Here is a 22,630-nt window from a genome sequence, read left to right as displayed (position 1 = left end):
GTAAATGGAAATGTGTATTAGTCAGGTTCTCCAGAGAAACAAAATCAACAGGATGTGTATACATAGAATTATTTTAAGTAATTGGCTCAGACAGTTATGGAGGCTTACTAAATCCAAAGTCTGTGGAGTAGGCAGGTGGACTGGACACCCAAATCTTTGCAAATCCAAAGGCAGTCTGCTGGTGGAACTCTTTCTGGCTTGGAAGAGATCAGTCTTTGTTCTATCCAGACCTTCAACTGATTGGATAAGTCTCACTCAAATTATGGAAGACATTCTACTTTATTCAAAGTCCACTGATTCAAATGTTAATCTCACCAAAAAAAAAAAAAAAAAAAAAAAAACCACCTTTACAAAAACAGAATAACGTTTGACCAAATACATGGACACCATGGTCCAGTCAATTTGACACATAAAATTAACCATCGCAAGATGCTATATAGATAATCAACTCCAGGTTATCTGCACAAATGGAAGGAGATATTTCCATAAGCAATCTAAGTCAGATAACCTAAAATCAGCTCTGTTCAGCCCCTGTATTAAATGATGACTTTATAGTAGTATTACCTTCCTGCCTATTATATAGATAGGCAGGTACTTAGACCAACCTCTATTATGTGACTTTTTTAAAACAAAACTTCCAGTAGCTTCCCATTATAATCAAAACAATAAAACTTGGAGCCCCTCATCATAATCTATGAGTTCCATCGTAATCTGGCCTGCCTACCACCTTCCCACTGACTTGCTCCTCTCTAGCCACCTGTGTTTCTTGCCGTTCCTTGAACAAGCCATACTCTGGGCTCACTTCTTGCAGCTCTCGCTGCTGGATTTTCTTTCTCAGACCTTGCATGGCCCAGGGATTCACTGGCTCAGCTGTCTGATTTTTCTATCTGACACTGCACACCTTCCTGTATAACTTTATACAGTTTACCCTGCTTTATTTTTTCATAATGCTTATTGCTATCCAAAATTCATGTCTTTATTTGTTTAGTTACCAAATATGCAATAAGTATAACGTGGTAATGATCAGAGATGCGACAGGCAATTTGCCTGGGTTCCCAACTTTGCTACTTAGTAGCCATGTGATCATAGGCAAGTTGCTTGTCACTCAGTCGCCTCATCTGTAAAGCAGAGATACCACAAAGATATTTTGAAGATGTAATGAATAAATAGTTGTAAATTGCTTAGGATGGTGTGTGGCAGAGAATAAGGACCATATGATATCCATTATGATCATTGTTCCCAATGAAAGGGCAAGATTGAAGATATTTCCAAAGCATAGAAAGGGATCTGGCTATATTAGGGCTCAGTAAATGTTTTTTAAGTGAATGAATGGATGAATGAATGAATGAATGAATGAATCTAGACATGTGCTGGCCGAAAGTGGGAAAAATGTCCTACAAAGACAAAGTGAAGAGGTGGCAGATGAACAAAAAAAGTTTAAAAGTTGTAATGGAAGTTTTATGTAGTTGAGAAGCTGAATTAGGTAGGTTTTATGAATGAATCCATATGTATGTAGGCATGTATATATGTATGTACTACATGTAGGCAGGATGCTGGGAACAAGATGTAGCTAGGACTTCTGCCTGTATGGTAGTTCCCTAGAGGGAGTGGAAAAAATCAAAGGAGAACATGAAAAGAATCCAGCAAATGACCCACCATGAAAACTGCAAGGACCAAGTGGGACACTGGCTTTCCCAGGAAATCCTAATCTTATGTTTTGAAAAGGTTGGAGCTGAGAGAAAAAGAGACTCTCTGGAGAGACATATTGATGAAGCTAGACTCCAAATTAATTTTACCCATAGTTTCAAGTGATCCTGGATGTGAAGTTTGAAGAAATGTTAAGTAGTATTCAAGTCAAGAAAAAAAATTACCCAGTATTTGTACAAAATGGCATGTCCTCAAGTGTTCAGTATTTGAAGGTCGTCAGTACATTTCCCAATACTTGGATCAATCAAGGATCAAACCAAAAAAAAAAAAAAAAAAAAAAAAAGAGTGATGGGCTGGGAAATGCCTTCTGAACACACTTGATCAAAAAGTTGGTGTTAAGTATCAGAGCAGAAAAGGACCAAAGAGGATACACACATCTATGTCAGTGCAGAAGCATCCAGGAAATGCTGTCCCTGTTTAAAAAGACATTTTATGGTTTGGTGCCCCATCTTGTTGCTGAGGGTGTACAGATAACTTTCTCCCTACATTTCACTCCCATGCTGATGACCCTACCTCCTTCTCTTCCCTCTCAAAAAGAAGGCTGAAGAGAGTTATTGAAGACTAGCACATAATCACTATGGGCAAGAACTTATTCTTCCTTTCCCTCCCCAGAACTCCTAAGCTTACCCATAACCAAATGAACAAGTCAATCCAAATAGTTGTTATGAATAACTGTCCTTTGTCTTCTACTTTGAAGGCAAGACCCAGGTCTTAGTCATATTAATGTGTTTCCTCCCTGCACCATATATAAAACACAGACAGTACATTTTTCTTAAATAAATTTACCCATCTTTTGGTTAGGGTTTGGTTCTGAACTCAGCATTTAAATATCCAAAATGCAATTTGACCTATTAAATTCAAATTGATGAATTGAGAATTATGCACTAAAAGTTCTCTTTCAAATCAGGTGACCTTTATAGATCATTTTATGGATCCTCTGGAATTCTCTTCATTTACCAGGCAGTTATTGGATAGCTGCAAAATGTATTCCTGTGAATTTATTTGGTGCTGGTTAATCAATCCTTCACATTCAAAATGCAGTTTTAAAATTCTACCCTTGAGGATACATTTCATCTTCTAAAGTAGGCAACTCAAAAATGCTGAAATTTTACCCACTATAACTTTATGTTAATTGAAATCAAGATATAAAATATCATTGATGATTTCTTTGTCCCAGAGCCAGCTGTTGAGGCCAAGTGTGTTCTTGTTTTACTGGCTCAGACTCTGACCTCTCTGAAGCTTCTTGGGGAACCTCAGCACATTGTTTTTATTTTAATGTTTCTATGAAAGTAGACATGACAGTTTATGTGCATTATTTTTTCCTCTACATGTTGATTCTATCTGCTCTAAATTAAAAATATAACAGGTTCCCTTAACAAAAGTGAAATAGAAAATTCTGCCTTCATGAGGCATTACAAAAGTGCTTAGAGATGTGGAAGACCAGAGGCATCATCCTCAGACCAAGAAGACTGTGTACAAGGCCTGATTCCCCATTTCCCTTCTGTGAGCATGCCTGCTGTGAATTTCCAGTTATGGAGGAAAAGAACATTTTACAGTGTGCTTCCAGCATCCACCGTCTTAATGTGGCACAGAGATGTTAAAATATATTCCCAGCATGTTCCGGAAGTTGTTTAGCCACACTCTACTGTTGCCCCACACATGATACCAAGATGAATCAAGTGCCTTGGCAGAGAATGACAATGGCAGTCATAGAAAACAGAGCCAGAAATTGGGACTGAGAGAGTTGATGGTTGGCAAGGCAATCAGAAGTCCAGACAAATCCCAATGGCAGGATGGAGGGTCTGCAGAAGTCAGGGTAGATTCTGAGTCAGGAGCAAGCAGAAGTCAGGGGAGCAGGTGAGAGCCCAGGAGACCCAAATTCCAAAGGACAAAGTGATAAGCAACTGGGACGTTAAAAAAATCTGCCTTGGTTGTGAGACTATAAGAGAAACTCAACAATTACAGCAGCAAAGTAACCTAAATTGTCAATGATTGGGGCAGGGAGGGCATCTGGGTGGCTCAGTTGGTTAAGCCTCTAACTTCAGCTCAGATCATGATCTCACAGTTCATGAGTTCGAGACCCACATTGGGCTCTGTGCTGACAGCTCAGAACCTGGAGCCTGCCTCAGATTCTGTGTCTCCCTCTCTCTCTCTCTCTGCGCATCCTCCTCCTCTCTCCCTCTCTCTCCCTCTCAAAAATAAACATTAAAAAAATGATCAGGATACCGACCAAGGAAACCTCAATTCTGAGGATTATGGATTTTAAGATCAGATACACTCGGCTTTAAATTTTTGCCCCACCAATTAAGAGAAGAGTGATTTGGAGTGAGATGTTTAACCTTTCTCTCTCTGTAAAATTGGAACGGAACGGTACCACCCTCCTAAGGTAGTTTTGAAAAGGTTAAGCAAACTAATGTTAAGTCATTGCTCAGCAGTCTCTGCCTGAACCATGGTAAGTACTTGATAAATGGCAACCATTTTTATAATTGTTAGTCATAGACTTTTCTTAAGTTTTTTTTGTACAACATGGATAGCTCAGGGCACAGGAGGGAAAGTTGATTGTTAGTATATTCAAACAGAAGGGGGTTAAGAGGTCAGACCTCGACTATACTTAATCTTTATGACCAAATTAGTAGCATATGTTGTTACTAATAACTTAATAAGAATACTAAACAGTGACTATAGACATTACTGACAGACCAGACCCTTTGGCTCAGCCCAATGCATTTAGATTATCACTTATTCAATTGTAGCTGAGGGGGATTACATAATATTGTCATATTTCTAACTTGTTTTGAAAAGCCACTGGAGTTACTCAGAACATGTACAGGGGACAGAAAGATGGGGAAATTGTGGAATGATTTAGAAATTTTGAGATCCCACCCTAAAGAAGAAAGGCAATATTGGGAATGGCAACATAGTGTGGACTCATCTTTCCTGGGCTCTAAACCTATTTCAAATCATTTGTCCATGCTGAATTATATCCTCTTCCCATGTCCTTCAAAGAGCCACTTGTCTGATCCCTGAAATAATCAGACCTTTATGAGTAGGGTTGTTGCTGTCATAGATGTATTTTTAAATATCTGTTAAGAAATAAAATGCATTTAGGATATTATGCATTCCCACATAAGTATTCCAATCCCCCTTTTTTCACATATCATTGATTCCAAAATGTGGTAAGTTTTTACATCAGTCATAAGTCTTATTTCCGCTCACAATGTAAAAAAAGAAAACTGAACTTCCCAAATAGTCTGTAATGTTTTCCTGTGTAATTAACACCTCATTCACAGTTGGGAGTGCCAGTCAAGGCCCTGTGTCTTCTTCCTTGACATTTCCTTGATACCTTGTTCAGGCTGAGCTGATGCCTAAGAGTGTGCTAAATACACACACGGGACAGGGAAATATTTGAGCAGAGCCAGCTGTATTAGCAAGATCTGGCAATTTAGAGAGACTGCTTTCACATATGTCTCCTCTGTGGGCTTGAGGTCTGCATACCATCCTTTATTTAAGTCCAAATACTGCTGCAAACTTGTCTTCATCATCCTCATCCTCATCAACAGCAAAAACCATCTGTCGGATAAGTACCAGTAGCCCATTATATGCATTCTTTCTCCTCGTGGTGCTCCTGCAGGGCCGAGTGTTTATAAATCAAGTGACTAATTTAAGATGCGCTCATACTGTAAGTCACCCTGGGAGCACCAGGCTATTTTGAACCGTTGAGACTCGTAGATGTCATTTATTTAAGTAGCCTTGTTTTGTTTGCTTTTTTCTTCCTGATGATAGTGACCCTCTGTGGCTTTGCACACAGCAAATGCAGATGGCTGAAGTCATTAGATAATTCAAATAAAATCATTCTATTGTTGAAATATCCTGGTTTCATTTTTTAAAAAAGTTTATTGTAACATACATTCAGAAAAATATATGTATCACACGGATATACAGCTTGGTGATTTTTCAAAAATTGAGCACATCCAGGGCTCCTGGGTGGCTTGTTTGACTAACCATCCAACTTTGGCTCAGGTCATGATCTCACAGCTGGTGGGTTCAAGCCCCACGTCGGGCTCTCTCCTGTCAGCGCAGAGCTCTCTTTGGTTCCTGTCTCCCTCTCTGTCTGTCCCTCCCCACCTGGTACTTTCTCTCTGTCTCAAAAATAAATAAAAACGTTAAAAAAAAATTGTAAAAAAAATTGAGCACACCCATGTAACCAGCACACAGGTTCAGGAAATAGAACATGAGTATCACCAGCACCTTAAAATCCCTCTAATGCTCTCTTTTCGTCACTTCCAGCTCCCACAGCAGTAACCCATAATAACTTCTAACAGCATGGTTTCATTTTGACTCCATTTATTCCTTTTATGTTTGCAAGAGTCACTTGTATTGTTGCATGTAGTTGTATTCCATTCATTTTTGTTGCTATATAGTATTCCATTCTATGAATACCTCACAATTTAGTTTTTATATGTCTATGCTTAATGGGTGCAACTTGATTGTTATCTTGGATGAAAAAAATACCACATGCATAGTTAAGATTTGGTTATACTTTTTTATGAAATTTACTGTCAAATTGGTTTCCATACAACACCCAGTGCTCATCCCAAAAAATGCAGTCTTCAATACCCATCACCCACCCTCCCCTCCCTCCCACCCCCCATCAACCCTCAGTTTGTTCTCAGTTTTTAAGAGTCTTTCATGCTTTGGCTCTCTCCCACTCTAACCTCGTTTTTTTTTTCCTTCCCCTCCCCCATGGGTTTCTGTTAAGTTTCTCAGGATCCACATAAGAGTGAAAACATATGGTATCTGTCTTTCTCTGTATGGCTTATTTCACTTAGCATAACACTTTCCAGTTCCATCCATGTTTCTACAAAGGGCCATATTTCATTCTTTCTCATTGCCACGTAGTACTCCATTGTGTATATAAACCACAATTTCTTTATCCATTCATCAGTTGATGGACATTTAGGCTCTTTCCATAATTTGGCTATTGTTGCGAGTGCTGCTATAAACATTGGGGTACAAGTGCCCCTATGCATCAGTACTCCTGCATCCCTTGGGTAAATTCCTAGCAGTGCTACTGCTGGGTCATAGGGTAGATGTATTTTTAATTTTTTGAGGAACCTCCACACTGTTTTCCAGAGTGGCTGCACCAGTTTGCATTCCCACCAACAGTGCAAGAGGGTTCCCGTTTCTCCATTGGTTATACTTTTCAATTAATGCACAATACATATTTTAGAAGGTTTGCTTGATACTGTATATTATCAAACATTTTTAAATGAAAAAAGTAGAGAATTTGGCAGAGGATGGTAGAAGGGCAGGAAGAAAAGGAACTAATGTTCTTATTACCACCATGTTTTGGATGTCATGTCAAGAGTATTCTTGTTTTTAACTGTGGACAATACATATCACATAAAATTCTCCGCTTAACCATTTTCAAGTGTATAGTTCTGTAATGTTAAACGTATTCACATTGTTGGGAAACAGATCTCCAGAACTTTTTCATCTTGCAAAAGTAAAACTGTAAAATCATTAAACAACAACTCCCCTCTTTTCTCTTCCCCCAGCCCCTGGTAACCACCACTGTCTGGTTCTATAAATTTGACTACACTAGGTACCTCATGTAAGTGGTGCACACAGTAATCATACAGTATTTTCATTTAGTGACTTATTTGACTATGCTTGTTTCAACTAGCATAATGTCATCAAGGTTCATTCATGTTGTAGCCTGTGTCAGAATTTCCTTCCATTTTAAAGGTAAATAATATTCCATTGTATGTTTATAACCACATTTTGTTTATCCATTTATCTGTTAGTGGACATTTGAACTGGTTCCACCTCATGGCTATGCTGCTATGAACATGGGTGTGCAAATATCTCTTCAACACCCTGTTTTCAGTTCTCTTGGATATATGCCTAGAAGTGGGATTTCTATATCATATGTTAGTTCTACTAATAATTTTTTTAAGAATCTGCATAGTGTTTTCCATAGCAGTTGCAATATTTTACCAAGAGTGAATAAGTGTTCCAATTTTTCCACATTCCTGCCAACACGTTTTGAAAGAAAGCCATCCTAATGGGTGTATATATGGTAAGAATTTACATGTGATCTTTTTTTTAATGCTTAGCAAACCTGTTGCAAAATATAAGTGTCAATTTTACAGCAATGAAATCTTGACACACACACACACGCGCGCGCGCGCACACACACACACACACACACACAAATTCCTTAAGAGACAAAGCCAGGATTCTAGTCCAGGTGCTCTTGAATTTGACAATGGACTTTTTATCCTCAAAGTTTCACATAATCACAAAACCAATTAAGGTTTTTGGTCTAAGCTACAAGATTTACAAGACATTAGGGGCTCTACATGATTGCCTAACTTTATTTTATTTTGTTTTTTAGTTGTTTTTTTTTATGTTTATTTATCTTTGAGAGAGAGACAGAGTGTGAGCAGGGGAGGGGCAGAAAGAGAGGGAGACACAGGATCTGAAGCAGGCTCCTGGCTCTGAGCTGTCAGCACAGAGCCTGACGCGGCGAGGCTCCAACCCATGAACTGTAAGATCATGACCTGAGCCGAAGTCAGACTCTTAAACCAACTGAGCCACCCAGCCACCCCTATTTTATTTTATTTTTTAATGTTTATTTATTTTTGAGAGAGAGATACAGAGCGTGAGTGAGGGAAGGGCAGAGAGAGAGGGAGACACAGAATTGGAAGCATTTTCCAGGCTCTGAGCTGTCAGTACAGAGCCTGATGTGGGACTTGAACGCACAAACTGAGTGATCATGACCTGAGCCAAAGTCAGACGCTTAACTGACTGAGTGGCCCAGGCACCCCAATGACTGGCTATCTTTAAATATGAATAAGACTTGTTCATTTTAGCCACTCTGACTGGCGTGAGGTGATATCTGAGTGTGGTTTTAATTTGTATTTCCCTGTTGAGGAGCGACGTTGAGCATCTTTTCATGTGCCTGTTGGCCATCTGGATGTCTTCTTTAGAGAAGTGTCTATTCATGTTTTCTTCCCATTTATTCACTGGGTTATTTGTTTTTCATGTGTGGAGTTTGGTGAGTTCTTTATAGATTCTGGATATTAGCCCTTTGTCCAATATGTCATTTGCAAATCTTTTTTTCCATTCTGTCGGTTGCCTTTTAGTTTTGTTGATTGTTTCCTTTGCAGTGCAGAAGCTTTTTATCTTGATGAGGTCCCAATAGTTCATTTTTGCTTTTAATTCCCTTGCCTTTGGAGATGGGTCAAGTAAGAAATTGCTGCGGCTGAGGTCAGAGAGGTTTTCTCCTGCTTTCTCCTCTAGGGTTTTGATGGTTTACTGTGTCACATTCAGGTCCTTATCCATTTTGAGTTTATTTTCGTGAATGGTGTAAGAAAGTGGTCTAGTTTCATTCTTCTGCATGTTGCTGTCCAGTCTCCCAGCACCATTTACCCAAGAGATACAGGAGTGCTGATGCACAGGGGCACTTGTACCCCAATGTTTATAGCAGCACTCGCAACAATAGCCAAATTATGGAAAAAGCCTAAATGTCCATCAACTGATGAATGGATAAAGAAATTGTGGTTTATATACACAATGGAATACTACTTGGCAATGAGAAAGAATGAAATATGGCCTTTTGTAGCAACGTGAATGGAACTGGAAAGTGTTATGCTAAGTGAAATAAGTCATACAGAGAAAGACAAATACCATATGCTTTCACTCTTATGTGGCTCCTGAGAAACTTAACAGAAGACCATGGGGGAGGGTAAGGAAAAAAAAGTTAGAGAGGGAGGGAGCCAAACCATAAGAGACTCTTAAAAACTGAGAATAAACTGAGGGTTGATGGGGGTTGGGAGGGAGAGGAGGGTGGGTGGTGGGCATTGAGGAGGGCACCTGTTGGGATGAGCACTGGGTGTTGTATGGAAACCAATTTGACAGTAAATTTCATATTAAAAATAAATAAATAAATAAGTATGAGTAAGAGCTCGAGGCTTAGAGTAGGGGTTCTCAAAGTATGGTCTTTAAGCCAGCAACATCAACATTACTGGGAACTTATTAAAAATAAATGTGAATTCTCAGGCCCTGCCCCAGACCTAGTCAATCAGAAACTCTGGAAGTGGGGACAGAAATCTTTTGGGTTTTTTTAAAAGTATAATTCACATACAATCTTACAGTAGTTTCAGGTATGCAACATAGTGATTCAATATTTATACACATTCCAAATATTCACCACAATAAGTCTAGCCACCATCTGTTACCATACAAAATTACTATAATTCTATCAACTTTCTTCTCTTTGATGTACTTTTACATCCCCATGACTTCTTTACTTTATACCTGGAAGTTTGTACCTCTTAATCTCCTTCATCTATTTCATCCATTCTCCCACCACCCACCTGTCTGGCAACCACCAGTTTATTTTCTGTACTTTGGAGTATGTTTTCTGTTTTTTCATTTGTTTTGTTTTCTAGATTCCACATATCAGGGAAATCATACAGTATTTGTCTTTCTCTGTCTGACTTATTTCACTTAGCATAATACCCTCTAGGTCCATCCATGTTGTTGCAAATGGCAAGATTTCATTCTTTTGTATGGCTGAGTAATATTTCAGTGTGTGTGTGTGTGTGTGTGTGTGTGTGTGTGTGTATTATCTTCTTTGTCCTTCATCTAATGATGGACACTTAGGTTTCTTCCATAGCTTGGCTATTGTAAATAATGCTGCAATAAATATACTGGTGCTGTATCTCTTCAGATTAGTGTTTTTTCCTTAAATAAATACCCAGTAGTGGCATCAGTGTGGTATTTCTATTTTTACTTTTTTGAGGGACTCCATACTGTTTTCCATAGTGGCTGTACCATTATACACGTCCACTAACAGTGCACGAGAGTTCCCTTTTCCTCACATATTGATCTGTTGTAACTAGCCCTCCTGATGATACTGATGCACAATTGGGTTGGAGCACCGCTGGGCTTAAATCATTAGACAAATATCTAAACTGCTGTCTAATAACCTTTCCACTTTTACAAACAGGAAACTTACATGTTGAGCACTTTGAGGTTTCCAGGGCAACCTGATACAATGAATCTGTGTTTTGTGCTTTATGCTCCACTTTTCAGAAAAGTGTTGGATTAGCCCAATTGTGATTATGCTGGAACAGTAGGTCCCCATCCAGTTGGAGATTCAGCCAGCCTCCAATTTATCAGAATTGCTTCTGAACAAATGGCCACCTGGGAGCACACATCCTAACCAGGAAGGTTACCCCAGGTCAGCATTTGTCTGTTATCTGCCAGGATTTGCATCCCCACCCTCATCCAAGTCCCCACTTTTTGTCTTACTTTTCAGTGGGGTCTAGAGTAAGCCTTGCAGTGAAGGCACTGAAATAGAAGGAGGCAGAAGTGGGAACAAACATGAGCCCGCCATTCCTCCCATCACACCAGCAGCAGCCCTCACCCCTGGCCCCAGGCATCCCCACACAATCCCCTGGAGTCCTGTAAGGAAACAACAGAGATTCATAGATTACACTCCCGTCAGAAAAACTGGAGGAATCTGATTTTAGTTCTAGGATGAGAGTTGTGGTTTATGCCTGCTGTCTTGGCATATATTACAAATAAAATATTCCCCGAGTTATCCATGCTTAAACAATAAAATGCACCCTACCAAAAATCTACTGTTATGTCTTAGGTAGGGTTTTGCCCTTCCCTAATGTTTTTAAGTGAAAAAACAAAAGACGTTTTGGAGGAATGGGAGAATGTGAGACTGTTCGGTGCAGCTGGAGGCCTTGAATGGGAGTAAAGAAGACAAAGGAGTTAATTCGTGGGGCTCCTTGGAAAGAAGAAAGATGATGTCTGGAAGTAGGACCACAGTCTGTCAGTCCAATAGTTCAAGACCACTCTGAGACCTCACCTTCTGGAGCTTCCACCAGGTTTTCATCTATTCACCACCCCCCCCTTCCCCCACTCTGTCCTGTAAGATCCCCCTGACAGGTCAATGAAACTTAAGACTTAAGCTAAAGTCCTAGGTCCCAATATATTTAAGGCACATTTAGGTCTATGGCTAAGAAAATGGGGCCTATGCTGCTTTGTAAAGAAATCTTTAAAAAGTATTCAAATCTGTATTAAGGTGTTCTAGAAACTCAAGCCTACAAATCACATTTAAACTGAAAATACTTGTCATCTGAAGTTATCTCCTACACACAATATGTTCCAGTAATTTAACATCCCTGAAAAATATTTTACCTGCACATCCACTCTTAGCAAGGATGCGAGAACAAAAGCAGGCTTCCCCTGCACTCTTCCAGCATGCACATCAGTGCACTCTGACGATTGCAAGGCTGACTTGAATGATCACATAAACCCGCAGTGATATGCAAGAATTTGGATGCTTGCCCGTGCCATACTGAATCATGACGGTTTTCACTCCTCATCCTAAGACATGCCAATGTTATCTTACAATATCTGACATTTGGTTTGCCTTAACCATTAACTCTGTGATAAAAGTTGATCAATAGTCAGCCTCATTTTCCCTACTTCCTGCCCCGATCAATATACATGTCTCCTTTAACGAAAGGAGAATGCACACAGAAGTTGATCCTATGGTTTTAACTTACCTCAACCTGAAAGAAAGAACCAATCACCCACTTCGATGCCATTGATTTTGTTTCTTTGTGCCCCTGTGAATAAATAAATTACAGTGCTTCCACTTTCTAAGTAAACTTTTTATCATTGATTAGTCCTCAGGGTCTAATTGACTTACATTTACTAAGAGACCCAATATATTGATTTTCAGAATGTGTAAACTACAAGACCAGAAAATGGTGTACATGTGTAAACTTTTATTAAGTATACAGACAATTAAATTATATATTCATTCCAATGTTACAAGTCCCTAAAGGAGCTCCCAGGTTCAGATCTCTGAAACAGAAACGTGAAACAGAAACATGAAAACACCACTAATTATATTTCTGTTTTTAATACAATTTTTAAAAATATGTTCCATAGACTTTAGCTGGGATTGTTTATAAAAACAGCTATTTTTATAGGAACTCCTGATGCTGTGACTTTAACTCACCTTCAACAGCAGTGCAAGCATTTCCTGTCCAGGCACAGTGTGGTTTATGCTTACCTCCCACAACTTACTCTGCTGGTCTGGCATTGGACTTCCTACCCCACTCCAATCCTAAATGAAAACCAGAGAGAGAAAGCTACTTTGCCTGGCACTTTCAAGGCAAGAAAATTAGTGAATGAAATGGGCCTTTAGTGTTTATGTTTACAATTCTCTCCCCTCCCTTCCAAAATTGAAAGACTAACCCCAAACTTTTACTTTTTCAGTAGCAACAAGTCTTAATGTTTATTAATATGCTATCAATATGATAATAAAATAATCAGGAAAAATGAAATAGAGTGGACATATTTATCAAACATGCTCAGAAATGCTTCTTGTTCAAAATGTATGCTTGAATACCTAAGCTTACTTCCTTCTATTAGAAAGGGGAATAAATTTTAAATTTATAAAAAGTAACTAACTGCCCTTTAAGTGATATTAGGTACACAGTTACCTATAGATGTTAGCCCAATCTTATTTTTCTAACTCTTGAAACTGGAATTTAGCTGGTTGTGAACTTGGGAAAGTTAACATTCCATTATGATAATGACTAGTAAGCAAGGGGTCTTTAGTTTACTTAAAAAAATAGCTTAACCATCCAAAGGTAGGAAAAGAGCATTTTAATGTGCTTTATACACTACATAGGATTATGGTATGGCTTAGGGTAGTGCTTTTCATACTTTAGCAAACATAAGAATGACCTGAAATGGTTTTAAAATGCAAGTTCATGGCTTCTTTCCCCAGAGATTCTAAGCCAGTAAATTAAGCTCCAGAATGCGCAGCTGTAACACCCGATCTCACCCTCAGGTCACTGCTATAAAATTACAATTCAGAGGGGCACCTGGGTGGTTCAGTCTGCCTTTGGCTCAGGTCATGATCTCACAGTTCGTGGGTTCAAGCCCCGCGTCAGGCTCTGTACTGACAGCCCAGAGTCTGGAGCATGCTTCCGATTCCGATTTTCCCTCTCTCTTTGTCTCTCTCCCACTCTCTCACTCTCTCTATCTCAAAAATAAACATTAAAAAAAATTTTTTTAATTACAATTCAGACCATTCTTTGAGGAACACCAATTTAAGATGACAAATGCAGGTTTTATTGCATCTGAAACCATAGAAGCATCAGATAAAATGCCAATCTTAGACCATCCTTCAGATAGTTTATATTACTTGACAAGAGTAATAATAAGGTAGGCAAGCCTTTAAAGGACTGCTAATAAGTTAAGGCTTATTCATTCCAAGCACTACTTTTCTCATCTTGGTCATTAAGATTTGGCCCGTTGCTTTTAGATTTTGTTGATGTTTAAAGGTGATGTGGACTTGAAATTATTTTTTAACTTTCAGTTGATTTTTACTATCTTTAAAGTTGCCATTTAATATTGTCTTATCTTAAAATACAAAGGAATCACAGGTATTTATTAACTGTTTCTCTTTGATTTCCAGGGAAGACGAGGAAAAACAGGTCCTCCAGGAAAACCAGGCCCCCCAGGACCGCCCGTGAGTAAACAGTAGGATGACTGTTCCTTAGGAGAGCCCTTATTTATCTGCGGGTTATTTTACTCCCCTGTAGCCAATTTCTATCTTTCTACTGTTTAAAATGGTTATCCTCCTTACACCTCCCACCACCACACAAAGCATGAGGTAAGGAAGGCTAGTAACTGTACACCTCACCTACTTCTTTATTACATGGACAGGAACAATTGTACTGCGTGCATGAGCACCCTAAGGCAAGTCTTCAAGTAGATGAATCCTGATTGGAATCTACCTACCTCCATCCCCTCAATTTCTTAACATCCAGGCTGGTAGTAACTTAGATATCTGGGGAAGCATGTCCTCTTTTCTTGATACAGCTGTTTTATTAGTAGAATTTTGTGGAACGCTGTTGCAGAAGAAAGCTATAAAGATCTTCAAGCCAATTAGCGGATATTTTTCTTTATCACAAACCTCTAGAAATTGTATTCCATTCCTTGTGGTTCTGCCAACTCTTCAACCCATTACAGTCTGATTTGTGTCCAAGCTACTCCACGGACACTCTCTATAGTCACCAATAATCTCTGAAGCATGAGATTCCCTGGGCGCTTACCAGGCTTCATCTTATTTCACTGCTATACAGGAATTTACACTTGTGACTGCTGTCTTCTTGAAACTCCCGTTCTCTTGGTTTAGTGATGTTGATTTTTTTTCTCCTACCTCTCGGGCCATCCTCTTTTGTCTCCTTCATTAACTATGTACCCTCCTATCTGTATGTTGCATGTGTTAAAGATTTCCAGTTTTTTATTTCAACCCAGACATTCCTCTTGAGTTCCAGGCTCATACATTCCAACCTGCTCGGTATCTCCACTTGGAGGTCTCCTATGTATTACAAAAGTAGCGTGTCCCAAACTAAACTCTAGAAATAATTTTTTTTCTCTCTCTCTCATCCTCCATATCCAAATCATGTCAATTCTATATACCAGTAGCTCATGAATCCATTTCCTCTTCTCTTTCCTCATTGCCACTGCCTTAGTTTAGGCCCCCGTCAGTTTGTATGTGTATTTTTGTAACCATCTCAGAGTGGGGGCTCTTTGCCTCTACCTTCTACAAGTGGAGTAATATTGGTAAATGAGGAGTCAGACTATGTAACTCTTTGGCTTGAAATTCTAACAGCTTCCTTCTCCTTCTAGATAGATTCTGCATCTTCTGCATATCATTCTGGGTCCTTCTTAGTTTGCCCTTTACCTCTCTTTGCCTGTCCCCCTATGCCTTTCCTTCATTTTAACCACTGTGTAATCTTTCCTTACTATCTCACAAATGCCGTCCTTTGTGCAGGTTCTCCTGGAGGCTTAAGTAAGCTTCCCTCTGTCTTCATGACTCATGTCAACATCAGCTTTCCTGCATGGCCTTTGTCAGTGCTCTCATTATGTGAAGCGTCCTTTCCACAATCCTTGTAATCTTATACCTCCCACTCTCATGTAGAACATGGCACATTGCTTCCTACTGTTGTTTTCTTTGTCTGTCTGCCTGCTGCACTGCGGGTTTTTTGAACTTCTATTTTATCACCACTGCCTAGCACAGTTTCTGTCATGTAGCATGTGATTATTAATTATTATTAATTATTTAATGAATGAGTAAACAAATAGATATATTTTGTAGGTAAGAAAAAAACCCAGGATGGAAGTGGCTTTTTAAGGACCAGAACCACCCTTCACCACCACTAGAGGGCTCCAGACCTAGCACCTTAGGAATTTCCTAGGATGTGGTCATATGCCAAAAAATGCACATGATTGCTGTCTTGTCATGGATTTCATTTTGTTCACTTTAGCCAAACAGTGAACTGTTCTATAAGCAATATACTGGTGTTGCTGATTATAAAAGCAAGTTGGGAGGGTGGGGAATGGGAAGAGGCATAAATTGGGAGCCTGCAATCCATCCTTTAAAGGAATTAGCTTTGTTGATTTATATTCCAAATTTTCTGGCAAAACAGAGAACGCATTGTGAGATTTGCAATAATTGTTTTGTGCTATGAAGAAGAAAAGCTGGTGAATGCTAACAGGCAAGATTAGACCTTCATGTAGCTTTGTCAACATATGATACTGCTTTTAAAATGGGATAATTGTTGTCTCAAGGAAGGAATTTGAATGATGAAGTCTTTTGTGACAAGCCTGCCAACTGTCTAGGAAGGAAGATTACCCCAAGTCATGGAATGAGTTCTCAACTACAGATCAACCAAGTTTACTAAAGAATTTAGAAGATTAAGAAATATGTGACTTTATGAAAGAATTTTTAATATTCAATTTCACCAGTTTTAGTTTATTGCCAGAGTGGGGAAGAGAGGTACTTCTTTTATTTCAAGTTTTGGATTTAGAATTTAAACTCAGCTATGAGTCTGATACGGTGTTTGTTAAATCCTGAGTACACAGCTATTTAAAAGAAAAGTAGCTTATTATCTTTTGTAATATAACAAAATACTGATTATTATAAAATGCTGCAATATACCAAGTACAAAAATAAAGAGAAAATCTATGTAAAAAGGAAAAGGTTTTTATTTATAGATCAGCTTTTGTTTTAAAAGAAAAAGTATAACATGGCTCATTTTCTGTTTAAGAAAGGTGGTTTATGGAAATTCTCTGTCTTTTTGATTCTGGGATAACTCCTCCAGCTGACTAGAATATCTTTTCTCTAATGCAAGTATTGTCAAAACCTTACTTTGGGGTACAGTTTGTTTCACCTTTTGGATTTTTTGGAGTTGTTCAGATGGTAGGTTGAATGCGTAACCTGCACACCAGCACGCTGCGGAAACTCTCGTAAGGCACCTACTCACACTTCCAGGACTTAGCCAAGGGCAGCATTGAATAGGAAGGTAAAATAATAGGATCCTGACATCTTTCAATGCTACCTTCATAGCATAGAGCAGATTTCAGCAAGAGGGCTGTTGTTTCCCAAGTGGTTAGAAATGAACAGAGTTCTTCAAAAGCAGTCCTTTCAAGATTATATTAATTCATGTCTTAAGAAAATGAGCTTACGAAAAAAGCAACCTGCCCCTAATTTTCATTGTTTCACAAATTCACAAACATTTATTTAAGGCCTCCCATGTACCCAGTACTCTGTTCAGAGCTGGGCTTGCAAATAGCAATACTATATTGTCCTTGCCTTCTGGGGATTCAAGTTTAGTTTACAGAAATGTGAACAAAGGGAAAGAATTAGAAAAGATAATGGTCGAGATGGTTTCCTTCAGGAATTGACAACTGGAGCATAAAAATCGGGCCTTAAAAAAAGAAGGAATTCCTGCCAGTTACAACATGAATGAACTTGAAGGACATTATGCTAAGTGAAATAAGCCAGTCACAGAAGGACAAAGACTGCATGATTCCACTTATATAACAGACTTAAAATGGCCAAACTCAGAGAAGCAGAGAACACAACAGTGGTTGCCAGGGGCTGGGGGAAATGAGAGTTGTTATTCAATGGGTATAAAGTTTCAGTTTTGCAAGATGAATAAGTTCTAGAGATCTGCTGTACAGCATCGTGCCTGTAGAGTATTGCGCACAGTATTGTACATTGAGAAGTTTGTCAAGAGCGTAGATCTCATGGTCGATGTTCTTAACCACAAAACAACAACAACAACAACAACAACAACAACAACAAAAACTACCTAAGGGACACAAGGAAACTCTGGGAAGTGTTGATATATTGATTACCTCAATTGTGGTGATAGTATCACAGGTGTTTTCATTTGTCCAAACTCATTAAATTGTACATATTAACTATGTTCAGTTCTTGTATATCCATTATACCTCAATAAAACTGTTGAAAAAAGAAATGAAAAGGAATTATCCAGTAAAACAAATAGAGGGGAAGGAGAGAGCAAACTGAATATTGCTGAAAGAGGAAATCAGCCTGAGCAAAAGCACAGAGCACTGCAGCTCTGGGCAGCAAGGCAAGGCAGGCAGCCCACACACTTCTGAGACCCAGTGCACTAGGCCAGCACTGGCAAGTCAGGCCCTGGCAGGGTCCTGGTGAACCAAGCTATGAAAATTCGTGAAGACTTCTAAGTGGGGAATCCCGTGGCCAGATTTCATTGATAAGGTCCCTTCCGAGGCGGCATGGTGGGCTTGGGTTGTTGAGAGGACACAGGATTCACTGTGGCTATCATAGTATTTACTGTTTTTAAATTATCAGCAGAATATTTTTTTAAATCTCTGTTAGAATGCCCCATGGAGCTATTTGTTTTTTATTACAAGTTATATATAGCTTGAGAGATGTCCCCATTTATTTATGGACATATTTAGATCAAGATGTTGTTGTTTTTCATTTATTTGTCTTTAACAGCATTGTACCCTATGTGAAATGAGCCCTACTTCACAGCAGGAAGGAAGGTAATAAGAGAAAGAAGGAAAGGTTGGTCAAGACTGAAATCTTTCTAATTGAGATTGGGAGATGGTGTATGACTCACCCTAGTGGCTTGAACGTGAGGTTCCTAAAGCACATGTTAGAATTTCTCATGACAATATGAAATATTTTTAAAATATTAATTTTATCTCTCTTATCAACAATAATCAAACACTATGTAATATCCCTCAAGTGAGTGCATAGTATGTAATTTTAGCATATATGTTGGAGCAATTAGCCTTTAGAAAAGTTAGGCAGGAAAAACTATTCTGCTCAGTGTGATTGTCTAAAAAGAATCATGGAGGCATGGATCCTTTGATAACAAGCATACTTTGCTCAGTTTCTTCAAGAAAATGTTTTTCCCTTCGGGGTTTTAGAGATGTTCCTGAAATCAAAGATAATGTTGGTATTTAAAGGAATGTCAATGAAGATTTAAAAAAATAGAACTGAGAGAAATCTCTAATGGCTCAAAGCAACTCAAATAATTAAAACATTTAACCAATCCTTCTACTTGCAATTTTTTGTTCTGAAGCCAAATTTGTATTTTCTCACTTTCTTAAGAAGCATTTGTACCAAAAAGATAAGTTGTTTGCAATGAATAATTTCCCACAACTTTCCATTTAGCATATAAAGGACAACCATTTTCCCCCTCGGAGAGTGTATTTCCTAGGGAGAAAAAAATGTAATAATGGAATATTTACTAAAAGTAGATCTATTGAACTACTGTTATTAAATTGTGTTTATGAATTGGTGTTTCATCGAAGTCATATATATTGCTCCAATTTAGTTCCCCATATTTAAAGTAATTTTTACTCTCTTTGGGGAAGATTTAGTTGAAATTTACACACATGTAATCTGCGTATAATAAGATTATTCTTAATAAAAATGCTTGCCATTGAGGAGCAACTAAACTGGATAACAGAGCTAGCCACAAGATGAACATATTTTTTGTAAAATATTAGTCCAATTTCCTGTTAACAGGCAGAGCCGATCTTACCTATGCAAAGGAAAAAGTTCTCAAATTCCCACAAGTAACTTCCACCATCTTGTTTTCAATGACTACTCTTCATTGGAGGCAAACCATTAAGTAAAGATGTCTTGGATTGATAATACCTGCAAATACACTATGCTTGAGAGCAGTTTTTCAGAGAAGAAGCATGAGAGCATTAAGTGTCTCCTGGAGAAGGAAATAACACTAACTCCTGAGGAAACAGGTTCAAAAGAGAGGGATGGATCAGGAGAGTTTATTATAGCACTTGCTCTGCAGTAGGTACCCCATTGCCAATGCCTTATGTAATCCTCGCAACTATGGTGAGATGCAGAAACTATCCCATTTTATAATAGGATAAAGGATGCTTAGAAATATCCAGTAATGTGCCCAAGATCACACAAGCCTAAGTTGGGGAGCCAGAAGTGAAACCCAGGAGCTGTTCTCTAAACCCACCTTTATTTTACTAGATCACAGGTGTGAAAGACAAGCTTCTAGTTTACAATTTGACTAGGATCAGCCTTACTTAAACATTATACACAGAACATGGTTTGATTTTCTTATGGTAATTCACAGCACTGCAGTGCCTCAGGACAGCAGGATAGTGTAAGAAGATAGTGAGGAACCCAGCCCTTCACACTAGTGTCCTCAGGCAATTCACTTAACATTTCCTTGTCTCAGTTTCCTTTTCTGTAAATTTGAAATGATTGCACCTGCCTCATCAACTTCTCGCAGCTGCTGGGAGAAAGAAAAGCAGTGCCATGTATGTGAAGATCTTTCTTGTAAATGAAAAGCTCTAGCTATGTAACTGAGATAAATTCCTATTATTCTGACCATCCATTCACACATATAGTATTGTAGACAGCAGAGATTATCTTGGATCTGTAATTGAACCAACACATTTTTCCTTTTTACAAATTTCCCAAAATCCAGTTAACAAAAATGTGAATTTCTTTCATTGACTTGCTAAAGTAAAATATCTGTGCTCTACATACATATGGAATGCTTATTCTGTATATGTAAATCTACTCATGAAGAGGTAGATATGAAAGTTACTCAGAGTCAGGTAATAATAACAACAAGGTCTAAGTATTCATTGGTGTTTTTTCCCCTCTGATTTACAGCCTCTTCCTTGCTTGTGGGACTAGTTCATCCATGATCTGAGCTGTTGCATTTTATGAGTCGTGATGTTCTCTAAGTCTCAATTACTATCCTTCACACTCTAATAAAAATTTCTCTTATTCTTTAAAGCAAGTTATCTGCGTAGCATAAGCAATGGAAAATAGTGGCCTGTGTTATGATAATGAGACTTGGAAAGTCGCAAGACTTGAAATGCCTTCATTTATTCAAAGTATTCTGGTTTTTAGTTCCTTTAGAAAAGAGAGGAAAGCAGCTGGAAATGAGGCGGAGCAGGAGGGAAAGCAGGAGAATTTAACTAATGAGCCATTAAAGGAAGTATGTATTAGCCCACCCATTTGACATTAACTTTGCTTCTCATTTATCATCACTGTAAAAGTGTTTATTAAAAACCACATTAATTTTAAAATGTGTTATTATTTCTTTCTGTTACAGGCAGGGCTCTTCATTCCCTTTCTTTTTTTTCTGGCATTGTTTTTGTGCATTGTTTCATTATTGCAGTATGAGAATTGAGCAGTGGGCTCAAATGTGTCACATTTCAGTGCATAGCAATTTATGTTGAAAACAGAAATTCAAGGAATTTGTAACGTGGGGCAGCAGCTCCCTCTACTGTTTCCGCTGGAAAAACTATAAGCAAAGAAAGGCACTTCATAGCTCTTAAAGGATGTCCAAGCTATGGAATTTTTTGTTTGAGGCTTTAATATAAAGCTACATAATTTTCAAAATTATTTTCAGATTTTTTTTTGCAATTTATGCTTATCCTATACTTTAAATACAAATGCTATTTTATCCACCGTCACTTTCAATATGAACTTGACACTCCTGAGGTGAAAACCCTTAGCTCATGGATACCTAAAATGTCCATCTGTTGTAAAATGCTGATAAAACTCTACAGTGATCATTTTGTGGGAGCTGACTCCAATGAAATTCATGCTTCTTTTCTAAAACAACAATATGATTTAAAACAAATACAACCCATGTTGTTTCTGTTTTAGTTTTAACTTCAGTGTAGAAGAACTTCTTTTACCTTGAAAGCATGGGTCATTGCACGGTTTGAAGGTTATGATTATACTGCCTTATACAGAGTTAGAAGGGTAAATTAGGGTGTAATATTGAATTCATTTACTCAACAAATACTTACTGATCATCTATCACATGTGAGTCACTATTATAAACATTGAGCATACAGTAGTTTAAAAAAATACATAGTGGGGTGCCTGGGTGGCTCAGTTGGTTAAGCATCCGACTTCAGCTCAGGTCATGATCTTGTAGTTCATGAGTTTGAGTCCCACATCCGGCTCTGTGCTGACAGCTCAGAGCCTGGACACAGAGCCTGGAGCCTCCTTCGGATTCTGTCCCCACTCTCCGCCCCTCCCCCGCTCGCGCCTTGTCTCTCTCTCAAACATAAATAAACATTTAAAAAAATGTTTTAAATAAAAAATACATAGCAACAAACTAACAAGCTGCAGACAAGCTCTCCCTTCAGTAACTTACACTCTGTTGTGTGTTGGGGGTAGTTATGGTTAATAAGGAAGTCAACAGATAGACAAAAACATTTCAGTTTAGCATGAGGTGATACAGGGGAACAAACTGGGCAATATGAGAGTGATTGGGGAGAAAGTTGTTACTCTAGTTAAAATGGTCAAGATGGCATCTCTGAGCATTTAGATGATGTTACTTGAGAAGAAGCATCCCATTTGAGGGTCAGAGCAAGAGCTATCCAACTAGAAAGATCAGGAATTCAAACGTGGGAAAGAGCTTGATGTATTTAATAAACATAAAGGAGCTAAGAGAAAAATAGTGCCAGAAAAGGTTTTGGAGCTGAATGGCTTTTAACATGTAGGGCC

General features: G+C 38.5%; 1 protein-coding gene across 1 annotated transcript in view; it reads left to right on the top strand.

Moving 5' to 3' along the window:
* The window catches only part of COL19A1 (collagen type XIX alpha 1 chain), a 329,235-nt gene that overhangs the window by 205,695 nt on the left and 100,910 nt on the right, over nucleotides 1-22,630 (top strand). The window contains exon 16 of the mRNA XM_027057488.2: nucleotides 14,234-14,287. Coding sequence (XP_026913289.1) covers nucleotides 14,234-14,287 — 54 coding nt within the window. The remainder of the gene's footprint in view (nucleotides 1-14,233; nucleotides 14,288-22,630) is intronic.

The sequence above is a fragment of the Acinonyx jubatus genome, chromosome B2, assembly GCF_027475565.1.
Source record: "Acinonyx jubatus isolate Ajub_Pintada_27869175 chromosome B2, VMU_Ajub_asm_v1.0, whole genome shotgun sequence".
Lineage (NCBI taxonomy): Eukaryota > Metazoa > Chordata > Mammalia > Carnivora > Felidae > Acinonyx > Acinonyx jubatus.
This window is presented reverse-complemented; position numbering and strand designations above follow the sequence as displayed.